At 42.4% G+C, this 12,419-nt stretch overlaps 1 protein-coding gene across 5 annotated transcripts in view; it reads left to right on the forward strand.

Moving 5' to 3' along the window:
- The window catches only part of LOC147885262 (uncharacterized), a 123,802-nt gene that overhangs the window by 37,784 nt on the left and 73,599 nt on the right, over positions 1–12,419 (forward strand). For all 5 annotated transcript variants that reach the window (XM_087397654.1, XM_087397655.1, XM_087397657.1 and 2 more), the window contains exons 5-8: positions 4,210–4,281; positions 4,960–5,024; positions 5,180–5,261; positions 5,470–5,517. In XM_087397654.1, coding sequence (XP_087253780.1) covers positions 4,210–4,281; positions 4,960–5,024; positions 5,180–5,261; positions 5,470–5,517 — 267 coding nt within the window. The remainder of the gene's footprint in view (positions 1–4,209; positions 4,282–4,959; positions 5,025–5,179; positions 5,262–5,469; positions 5,518–12,419) is intronic.

The following is a 12,419-nucleotide window of genomic DNA, read 5'->3' on the forward strand; positions in this document are numbered from 1 at the left end:
GCTATGGGGTTTTGTCCCGATTCCTCTCCTATCCAGACCAAAGATGCTTGGCAAGCTTCATTTATGAGGTAGTCATGCACCGCAAGAGGATACTTTGATCCATGAGAGAGGAGCAGACTTCTTCCTTGGCAGATCCCTCTCAGAGCTCTATCACGGAGTTCTTCCTGCTAGATCACATGGACCCCCACGAGACAAGGCCTCGACATGATCGTGACCCATAGCCAGTGACTCGACATCTCAGACAAAGGGTTGGCGCGCAGATAACACTTGGGGATATCCCCTCCTTGTTTAGAGTCGGAGCCCGGCCAGCGCAAAGCTATGACTAGGAGACGTCACAGGGCTGCACCCGTGAGTGGCCGACAACACTCTATCGCCAATCTCATGCCTCCATTGCCTCATCCACCCTGATGTCCTGATGATGATGATGAGATTGATATGTAGTTGACTATTGACATGACTATGTTGTACTTAGTACTTAGTACTACCATTTTGCATTTTTTGCATTCTGCATTGGTGTGAATGCTCATTTAGTAGCTTCACCCTCATAGCTCGTTTGTACTAGGATTTTCACAGTCTCATAGACCCATCAGTCTTCCGAAGACTTTAATAAAATTTCTTTCTTTCTTTCTTTCTATTGCAAAGCAAGGTCATTCTGTAAATTTTGTGGGTGACAGATGCACTTTGAGGGATATATATGTAATTGTGTGTATGTGTGTACATATGTACATACATATTTGTGTATGTTTGTCCATTGGGATTTTATTTCTCAGACTATGCATAAATTGGGATTTGGCCCTCGGCTGGTCCATATTATTTACTGGTTCTATTCTCATGCCACTGCACAGTGTTTGCTTGGTGGTGGGTTGTCAAGAACCTGGACTATGACCCGCTCAGTGAGACAGGGTTGCCCTCTTAGTTCGCTACTGTATGCCATTGCTACTCATCTGTTATTGTTGCATATGGACCATCTTGCAGATACAGGGCAGCTTCATGGCTTGCAAATTCCAGGGGCACAGTCATTTCTTGCACAGGCATATGCTGATGATTCATATTTCATGCCCAGGAATTCTCAAAGTGACCTCTCTCATTTGATGCATACTCTGAATGATTTTGGCACAGCTGCGAGACTGCATATTAACTTTCATAAATCAAATCTTCTAGCATTGAAAGAAGCTGATTGGCATGCACTTCTTTGGCTAGGCCACATTATTTCTTCCCATACTATTGTGAGGCATTTAGGGTATCCCATTGGCTGGAATATTACCCCTCAACAACAGCTCAAATGGGTGCTTCAAAAGATTAACAAGAAGCTGGAATACTGGCATTTGTCCACTTGGCCTCTATATGTTTGACTTCGAATAGTACAGTCCATCATTATGGCATATGTGCAATTTTATTTGCCTCTTCTTCCCTGGTCATTTAAGCATTTGGCTTCCTATATGTCCCAGGCAATGGAGATATTTTGGAAAAGCAAATCTCACAAAAAAGCTTTGCGACTTCTTCCCATGCAGTCTGTTTGTTCACCTAAGACTCATGGGGGACTGAATATTCTCAATCTTCAGTTTCATATGTTGGCAAGAAAGAGCACTATGATTGCTGAATTTTTTCAGCAAAAACAGCCATGGGCTATTATGTTAGCAGCTATGTGTGGAAACATGACGTCCCATGCATATGGGCATTGGATTACAGATCACTGGGAAGCAGTCATGACCACATTTTAGGGGAAAATTTCTGGTAGTCCTGTTTCTACTGCTTTTATTCATGATTGGAAGAGAATTCTCTCTTATGCTAAATGGTCAGGTGCTTCTTTCCATCACGGTAATTCTCTTCGCTTGAAAAGCATCCATTGGAGCAAGGTTTTTGAATCGCCTCTTGCTTTACAGGCACCTATTAAAGCATATAATCTTATGAAATTGGGCATAAGATTTGTCGGAGATGTTGTGGACCAACATGGTTATGTGCTTTCATTTCCACAAGCTTGCAGGACATTCCCCTTGGGTCTGCATCATAGGCCCATTTAGAGAATACTTACAACTATGTTGCAGCCATTTGTTCCTGTTTCTCCACTGTTTGTACAGGACAGATTACTGGACTGGAATCTGACTTTCTTATCTCGTGCTACCTGTTCACTTTCAATGCATAATCTGGCCTCCTCGATGGTCTACAGATTTCTTCTTCCACCGCCATGGATTGATAAGCATGCCAACACTCTTTGGAATTTGGATAGGCCTTTATCTTGGTGGCAATCACAACTCAAGAAAATTTGGAAAGCTAAATTTCCATTGAAACAGAGGCTTTTCTTTTGGAGATGTATAGTGGGAGCTTTTTCCATTGGGGCGAAATTGGCAGCACGTCATATTGCTTCCTCTTCCTGCCCCCGTTGCTCTCATCACCGTGAGACAGTTATCCATTTGTTATGGTCTTGCCCGCACTCTCGGATATTGATCACTCATGTCTCTCATTTGCTGCGGCTTCGGTTTCCCTCTATCAGATTCAGAAAACTCTTCTGGATGTTTGGATGCTTCTCATCTCTGATGTCTCCCTTCCTCCTTTTCTTTCACTGGGCTCGTTTCTGGGTACTATGGACTATTTGGACACAGAGATTGCATTCTAGGATGGAACAACAATTTCCTTAGGCATATGCTTTCTTCAGAATGTCCCTCAAGCAATCTTTTTATGATAGTTGTGCTGCGAGGGACTTGGATGCTACTAGTCTTGAAGTGTTTTCTGACTGTTTTTGAGTTCTTCCATTAGGCTCCTTTTTGGAGTCTAATGTCATGTACATTCATTTCTTGTTAATTGCACAAACTGATGGTAGTATAAAGAAGGTCAACCAATTGGTTGAAGATATGCTTCAGGCATATGTTTCTAAGAGACAGTCTTCATGGGAGGATTATCTACCTATGATAGAATTTGCTTATAACAGTGCAAAGCATTCAAGTACAGGTTACAGTCCTTTTATGCTTATGTACGGGTTTCAACCTAAGTCACCGGTTATGGTTGGGTTAAAGGGAATCCAAAATGATGCGGCAAAGACCTTCTTGCTAGACATGCAGGAAATGTTGCAGTTTGCCAAGGAGTCTATTAGAAGTGCCCAAGATCGGGACAGATTTTATGCTAATAGACATCGTTCACCTAGAGAGTTCTTGAAGGAACGATGGTATATTTGAGAATTCCCAAGGAATCCAAGAGCCTAAGTACTAGTTTGGTTCCGAAGTTATCCCCCAGATACTGTGGTCCATTCAAGGTTATTAAAAGAATTGGACCAGTTGCATATCGACTAGAATTGCCTCCTGATGTTAAAGTACATCCAGTCTTTCATGTCAGCAGACTGAAAGAAGTATTGGGTGCGGATGATCAACTTGTTTCTCCTCAAGAAATAATAGAAGTTACCGATTTGACTTTTATTCCACACGAACCTAAGTGTATTCTTAAATTTCGTGAAAGACAGATTCGTAATAGAACTATCACGAAATACAAGATCAAGTGGAAGGATCGTGTTGAGGAGGATGCAACATGGGAGACATTACAGAACCTCGGAAAGCTTTCAAAAAGCTTCCAAAGGATAAACAATTGCAGATGGTAAGTCATCTCAGAGGGAGTGCAGTCTTACCAGTGGATTGGGTTGACACAGATCATATGCCTATTACTTGTTCCACTTGGATGGGTGCGTTTACCAGGACTGGCATTCCACTACAGGTTATCGCTTTCCACAGTGCAGATGGAGATGCCATTGTTTTTTATGTTCTTGAGGGAGGCAGGCTGTTTGGATCCATAGAGGATTTTCTGCTCCTTTTTCCTTTCCAGCCAGTCAGGATTGTAGGTTTCATGGAGCATGGCTCAGATTCAGCCTGGTACTTGGATCTTGGCCGTCTTCTCATTTCTCTGTGTTTATGGAGTGCCCACTCTCTTTCTAAGATTGTTAGTGACACTAGAGGTCCTTATATATATTGTGCATGCTATATACAAAATCCAATGTGTGTATGTAAGCCTTTAGTAGAAGTCAAGCTACTTAAAATCTTGATTTGCTAGTGAGACATGACAGCACAGTTTGAAATGTATATATCTGTTGTGTTCCTGGTTTTTTTAATACCGAAATTAATCTTGAAAGCAAATTTGATTTGGTACTAACAAAAGACTTAAGTTGCAATCAAATGAAACAAAAAACAAGATGTACTGGCATACTTTCACATGTGAAAATGTCTGCAGGTGCGAATAGCTAATATTGGGGCCTTTGGAGTTCCATGCTTCATTGTAAGGGGTCGGTTTTATTGGGGTCAGGTATGTCTCTTTTGTCTCTGAAAAAGGGAGTTGACCATGAGCAATGATTCATTTTTATTTCCACTGTTTCCCTGAAGTATTCCATTTAGTAGGTGAGCCAGAAAGCTGCAAGTTGTATCCAATCCTATGGTTATAATCATCAGCTGCTCTTGAAAACTTTAAAAATGAGTAAAGATGCAAGGAAATTTAAAAATTAGATATAGTTGTTCACCTTTAAAAGGGAAAATTAGTTATAAATACAGTAATTAAACTTGAAATATAGATGGTGATAGCCATAATACAAACAAATATGTATTTTCTCAATGTTGCAGCTTCAAAGTTTGTGCACTTCAATCGGCATTTTTATGTAGTTAGTAGCTTATCAATGTGCAATTAATTATCAAATTTTCTGTTCTGACCATATTGCCGGGCTCAATGAAGTATGTTATGATCTGAAAAGTGCCATCCATATGTAGAAGTCTCACTCCACACTCAAATTTTGTAGAATGAAGTTGTTTTTTACAAAAAACAAAAAAGAAAGTCTACAAAAGGAGGGGGGACTCATACCAACTAATACCATGGCGTTCTCGTCAGATTCAAATAAATATTAGCTGCACATCTTAGAGGTGATGCGGTTGAGGTGTGTAGGAATTCTACTGGCTGAATTCTTCTACAATGTGTCTATTCCTACCAATTCAGGATCGCCTTTTTTTGGTGGAGAAAGCACTTGGCAGGATTGCAGCCTGCCCCAGACGGATTTTAAGGTAGAGTAATTCTTTTGTTTTAAGTTTTTCCATTTCACGAGATTGGGATGGCATCGAATCTTGATCAAACATCAAGTTGAGCATTTTGATAGTTATGTTGAGGCAATGGGTCTGAGGCTGAACAGTTCAATATGCGGAATATTGTCCTCATGCAGGCCCGCATGTGGAGAGAAACCTTACACACTTGTATTCTACCATGACTTCAGCAGTCCCTGGTCATTCTTGGCGTCCCTTCAGGTAATTTGTGATATTTAGGGGAAGTGCAAGATGCACATAGCTTACAATTAAAAGAGAAAGAAAAACGTTGCCTTGTAGAAACTTTTTAAAACCTATATGCTCATCTGTTTATCTTGTTGAAATGTGAGAAATTATCATATACGTTTTTTTACGTGAATGGGGTTTTGAAGCATATAGTTACAGCTATTTTAAATTTGCTTAATGACAGGTAGTAGATGTTGCACAAAAAACGGGAGCAAGACTCGTGTACAAGCCGGTATTATAATAGGAGAATTCTTTGTCTTATCTGACATTCAGTAGCTGATGAGAACATAGGCGTAGCGTTTGGTTACTCGGATTTTTTCAAAGAAATATAAATAATTTTTTATCATTTTGTTTGAAGTTGCTCACAAACTCCCTTCTTTCCTTTGTTCTTTGACTTGTTTTATGAAATTTTTTAATTTAAAACATTGGATATATTCCAGTCTTATGAAAGTATATATTACTTCTCCATGCTCTTTTGCAAGTAGAAGCTTTTGGAAGACTAAAAAAAGAAATTATTTGTTCGTTTATTGAGTATATGTGAAAGTAATGCAATGTCAAGGTTAAGGATGTGTATGAGCCTTTGTTCCCCCCTCTCCCCCCCCCCCCCCCCCCCCAAAAGAAAAGAAAAGACTTCTATTAAGTATGAAAGAAACTCCGAGAGCAAATCTCAAGGGAAAGGTACATCATGCGAGGCGTACATACACCCTAATAGGGAAAAATCAAACTCCTATAAGAGAGCTAGAGAAAATCCAAGTTTGAGGCTGAAAATGCCATTTTGTGCACCTGGATCTTCAAATATGTCACACTAATATGCTCACCAGAATCTCCTATGATGTGTCCACAAAGGCATGTGGGGGTCTATATGGAGAGCCATCTAGAGAGCATGACTCCACATAATGTTGTCAAATCGAAAGAGCCCAAGAAGAGTCATGTCTCTCATAAAACTCACGAGGCCTCAAAAGAGAGTGCCACGCTACGTGCCCCAGGTCATGAGGGAAGGAGAATGCATAAAGGTGCTCAATAATCTAGCAATCCTCTTCCAAATGATCCCCCCCTGTTTGCAGTCCCATAAGCAATGCTGGATAGGCTCCTCAGTAGAGAGGCAGAAACGAACGTAGGGTCAAAGCCTGGACATCCACTGGTTCAATGCAATCTCTCCATGAATAGAAAGCCAAAGAGGAGTGAATTTTCTATTCTAGAGGATTTCTAGAGTCTCTTCCAAAAGGATTTATGCAAATTAGCAAAAATATGAAAATTCTCCCAATGAGGAGCTCTGGTAGGCTTCCAGTCTCTTAGGCTGAGCTGAAAACTCTTGGTATTAATAACCATGTATCGAAAGAGAGGGAGGCTCTTCTCTCAGTGCCTTGCATCAATCCATTCCCGCTCACCAGGGTCCCACTATAATACGCACAAGGCACTAGGATTGTAGATGGTCTTGCGGGTGTGTATTTCAAGCATCGACAAAAAATGTGCTAAGAGTAGAAATAGTATCATTGACATCGTGAAGGTGATTGTACAATACTTGTAAAGTATATCCACAGAGTGTCGTTGTATAATGAAGGATGAGTCTAAGTCATGTCCCTCGAAAAACACTTGAGAGACAGTAAGAGATAACCATGCCACTGATCCCCAGGTCATGAAGAAGGGTATTTTATGAAATATGATAAGAATCCTGGCAACACCCTTCCAGATCGTCCTTGCCTGTCTGCACTCCCAAAGGCAATGTTGACTCAACTGCTGCGTGGCATTGAGGACAAGTATTGTTAGCCCCGAACCTGGATCTCCACAAGTTCACTGCAATCCCTCCATGAATAGAAAGCCAAAAGAAAGAGTGATCTTTTTATTTTTGAGGGATTTCTAGAGCCTCCTCCAAAAGGTTTTTTGCATCTCTGCAGAAATATGAAAATTATCCTAATGAGGAGCTCTGGAGGGCCTCCAACCTCTATTGCTAAGCTGAAATCTCCTGGCATTTTTGACTGCGTAATGAAAGAAGGAGATGATCTTCTGCTGGTGTCCTTCATCAATCCATTCCCACTTCCCCAAGTCCCACTGCAAGAACTTGATGGGAGAACCACCATATAACCAGAGTCTCCAAGACTCAAGTGCCAGGAGAACAGGGTCAGGAGCAAGATACCACTGTGAGTGTGTGCCCCATTCCATGTGACTTGCAATTCTAACAGACTGGAAGGCAACCTCTAAAAGAATATCATCTGAAGATCTGAGAAGTCTGCCTCCCGATTGAACATCAAAGACAAGGATCTCCTCATGTGCATTCCGTAAGGCAATGACCTGTAAGGGAACACCCGTGCCCGTAAAATCTCCCAATTAAGTGGACTCTGTGATTGGCAAATCATCTGTATGTATCCACTGTGTTGGTATGGTTGCCTCTATCTGCTGCATCTTGATTGCACTCCCTCTGAGGTGGCCAATTGATAAGAGTCTCTGATCCTCTAGAAGCTATCTAAAAGCCTTCCAGGCACCTACTGTGGAAGCAACTCCCCTCTCCCATCTAGACCACTGCATATAATGTGACACTCCTAGTGATCTGCCATGCTCATCCAATATGGATTCATTCCACATAACTGGTTGCATGTCTATTTCTTCGCGAGAGGAGGGTGTAACTCTCCGAAGAGTGTCTCCGAAGCTGCCCTAAGCTCTAGAATGGTTGCCATGAGAGGGGAAGAGGGAGATCTAAGATGGGTTGAAGTAAAAATCCATCTCGCGCTGTCCATCCAATCTCCCCCGTGAGAAGGTGCACAAGATTGAATTTCAGAGCAAGGCCATACACTGCAAATTCGGATTAATAATATTGAGACCTCCTGCCCTTGTGGGGAGAATGAGGGTCTCCCAAGCCACCTTGGCTACAACGTTTGAGGTGCCATCAAACCCACTCCAAAGAAAGTTCCTGACAGGTCTCATGAGCTGAGATATACAACCTCTAGTTTTGCACCAACAAGAGAAAACAAACCAAGCAGTAGCCAATAATACTTGGTTCACAACTACCACTCTGGAAGTTTGGCAGAACTCCAAAAAATAAGTTTCCTCCTGATGGTCTCCAACAAGGGAGTAAATTGCTGTGCTGGAGAGATGCACACCCCAACCCTAGTCTGGAGTGTCCTCATCACTAATCGTAAAGCCATTGGATTTGTTCCAATTAATATGGGTCCCTGTTGCAATGCAAAACAAATCCAAGTCTGTTCTGAAAGAGGTTAGTGTCTACGGTGTGGCATTCAAAACAACAGCTGTATCATCTGCCAACTCACTATCCAAAAGCTCATCCTCCTGCCTCAACGGAAGACTCAGCCCTATTATATCAGCTTGAGCTCTAAGGTATTAGCTCATAGCTTCGGCCACAAATAAAAAGAGAAGGGGGGCTAAAGGGCATCCCTGACAGACCGATCTGGTAATCTGAAATCTGTGTCCCTGACTCCACCAATGAGAACCTGGCTATGGGCTGATCTGTAGAGAGTTGACACCCCTCTCCATGCATATGTGAATCCAAAGCGAGCGAGGGTACCCTCTAGAAAACCCGAGTCTCCTCTGTCATAAGCTTTCTCAAAGTCCGAGAGTAGAATGGCAAGCCTATGGCCATTATGCATGGCCCATTCAGAAGCCTCCCAAACGAGAAAATATTATCGAAGATGCTCTTGCCATGCACAAATCCCGTCTGCGCATCATGTATAATCTTTGGAAGAAAGGGATGCAGACGTAGGCTGATTGCTTTTGCTAGGATTTTGTACAAAGTGCCCAACAAAGTGATCGGTCTCCACTGAGACACTAAATTCCTGCAACCCCCTTTTGGGATAAGATGAATGAGGCCCTTAGTAAGTCTGGCATCTCACTCGAGTCCCAAACGCCCTGCAGGGCTGATGTAATGTGATCCCCAATCTGATCCCAAAATGAAATAAAGAAAGAGGGTGTAAGCCCATCTGAACTAGGGCACTTGCCCTTGTGAAGGACAGAGAGAGCAGTCAAGTGAGACTATCATATCTCTAGTCACCAACATAGGTAAGTGCTGCCAAATATAACAACTTAAGCATCATCTTTGGCCAGAGTGCCAAGATCTGCTATAAGAAGGGAGGCACAGAAATCTGTGGCAACCTGCAAGACGGTATTTGGATGTGTATGTAAAACTCCATCTGAGTCAGCAAGCTGTGAAACACTCTCCCTACTATGTCTGGGGCCAAGAGTAGAGAGAAACTGCTTGTTGACTGTACCTCCCGTCTGAGTTCAAAATGACTCCCTGGCATGAAAGGCATGCTCTTCTCTCTGATCTAACAATGATTGCTGCTGAGCCCTTGCTGTAGCAAGGCACTCGTGAACTGAAGCATCTGTAGGCCTCTTTTGCTCTTTCCTTTGAAGAGGAGCCAACTGCTGGCGGATACCTATCTCTTGCCTGAGGATCTGACCTCTCATGAACCGAGCAACTGAGTGATAAAAGTCGCTAATATCTGAGAGGAGCCAACTGCTGGCGGATACACTATTGAGCTCCGTCTGACTGAAAAGCTACTTAGGATAGAGAAGAGGGTGAAGGCAGAGGAGAGTCGGAGAGAGAGGCTAGAAGAGGAAGAAGGCAGAGGGAGAGGCTAAAAGAGGCTAGGAAGGGGGGGAGGGATAGGCTGAAAAGGAGAGGGCTTTAGGGGGGGGGGGGGGGGGGAATTTACTACCTTTATTCAAGTCCTTTAGATTCTCTTCATTCTTTGCAAAGTGCTAAATTTTTGGAGGAAACAAAGTTTACATGCACCCTGCTCTTTGATTACACTTCGTAAAAATATATTTGACGTGTTTGTGTTTGTGTTTGTTCATCCAACACCTCACCTCCTTAGCTAGGGTTTGCTATATGTTTTGCTCACTATTCATTTTGCAGCTTGGTTTGTTGCATTTGGTGCATCCATTGTAGCCAGTGTTGGCATTCATTTGCAACAATTTCACTTTGTGTGTGCATCTGTTCCTACCTATGTGTTGAAGGCATTGCAGTCTAGCAGGCTTTATTGCTATAGTTAATATGTTTCATGTAGTGGTTGAATTTTGGCTTATTCACTCTACCATTTATCCATCAATTTTCGCTTTGAGTACGCTTCTCCTAAGTCTATAGTTTTTTCTATTTCTTTGTGCTTTTTGTATCTTGAGGTTGGTTTTTCATGCCTATTTGGTGATTGATGTTTTGACCTTTCCTGAATTTATGCAGGCACATCAAAAACCTAAGAAGTGTGTTTATCTCTATGTGTGCATGTGTGTGTGTGTGTGTGTGTGTGTGTATGTGTGTGTGTGTACTTGCAAGGAAGGCGACTATGCTCCATACCTTTTTCCGTCAACAACAGCCATGGACTTGTATGACAGCATCCATGTGTGTCAACATGAGGACATCTACACTGAACTACTGATCATTGGGAGGTTGTCATTGGAAGATTTGTAAAAAGATACCTGGAAACAAGTCCTTTCTATATTGCTCTGATACTTGACTGGAAACAAGTACTTTCTAAGGTCAAATGGGCTCCCGATAACGGCTTGGGGACAAACTCAATGAGGAAAGAAAGTATTCATTGGAGTGCCATCTTTGACGTTCCACTTGCTTTACAGGAACCTGTTCGGGCATATAATCTCATGAAATTGGGAATTAGATACATAAATGATGTGGTAGATGATCAGGGCTATGTCTTATCTTTTCCTCAGGCCACTGCTTCTTATGCATTGGGAATGCATCATAGGTCGATATGGAAGAAAATTGCTGATTTGTTACATCCTCTTCTACCTGTTCCTCCTGTGGCTGGCACAGATAGGCTTATGGATTGGCAATTGCAACCCTCTGCTACATGCTCTCATCCTACTCCTCTGCCTGTGGCATATCAGGAAGCCCCTCTCATGGTGGCGGAAGAATCTCCGGATATCATGGAAGTGTAAAATGCCTTTGAAACAAAGACTTTTTCTTTGGAGATGCATGACCGGCACATTGTCAGTGGGAATCACACTTGCCAAACGTCACATTGCACCATCCACATGTTTACGATGTCAGGCTCCTTCAGAGACTGTCCCTCATTTGCTTTGGCACTGCCTGTGTTCTAGGAACCTCCTTGGGAGAATTTCAGATCATCTTCGGCTCCGTTTCGCGAGTCATAGATTTGGGAAACATTTTTGGTTATTTGGCAAATTTATGAGGTCTTTGTCTCACTATTCACTATTTCTCTCATGGGTGAGATATTGGGCTCTTTGGACAATCTGGAGTGAGCATAATTTGGCGTACTTGGGTCGCCAGATTCACAAGTCATATGAATCTTTCCGAGCCTCATTGCGGCAATCCTTATATGATGCCTGCCATGAGGGTGATATACATGCTTCTTGCATAGAGCTTTTCTTTTTATGTTTGTGATCTTTGGGATACTCTCCATTTTGGAGACTTCCCATCTTGTAAATTTATGAGAATATAAATACAATGCATTGGATTTTACTAAAAAAAAAGTGTGTGTGTTTCTCACAAAACATGTGTGTGTGTGTGAGAGAGAGAGAGAGAGAGACCTTGCTCCAGCCCTCCCATCAGCTCCCTAGCCTTTCCAGACCAGCCCTTTTGCTTCAGCTACCTGCTGCGCCTCATCAGTGTCAAAAATGCGGTGTTTTGGAGCATTTATTAACAGTACAGCCCGCCACAGTTCCGTACAGTTCTGTACAGGTGTACGGACCTGTACGGCCCAGTCCGCCTTCTCCAGGCTGCTGCTGCTGGCTTTTTTCTTGCTCCTGGGTCGCTGATTCTACCGGGTTTACTTACGGCCTGCGTCTATCAGCTGGGTTTTGCTCACGGACTGCATTTACATGCTGGTTTCTGAAGACACTCTGATCCCCTTTCTCTGCTCTTGGGTTTTTGGGTCCTGTGTACTCTTTCCATCGCTAGATTTTCCCCTCTTTTTCTGAAATATAGCTCATCTGGGAACTTTTACTGGTTTTTTTCTCTTTTTCTTCTACAGAACTTGTCTTCTACCTCTCTCTTTTCCCTTATTCTCCTTGCAAATACACTATTTTTTTCTTCTCTATGGGCAGTTTTTTGTTTGGGACTGTTTTTTCTCTATTATCACTTTACAGGTACCCCCTTTTTGGGTTCCATCCTCTTCCGAAGACATGGCTGAATACTCTTATGAAAAAAAT

This window comes from Dipteris shenzhenensis, chromosome 26 (genome assembly GCF_047967505.1).
Source record: "Dipteris shenzhenensis isolate YYH24624 ecotype China chromosome 26, Dip_SZ_1.0, whole genome shotgun sequence".
Lineage (NCBI taxonomy): Eukaryota > Viridiplantae > Streptophyta > Polypodiopsida > Gleicheniales > Dipteridaceae > Dipteris > Dipteris shenzhenensis.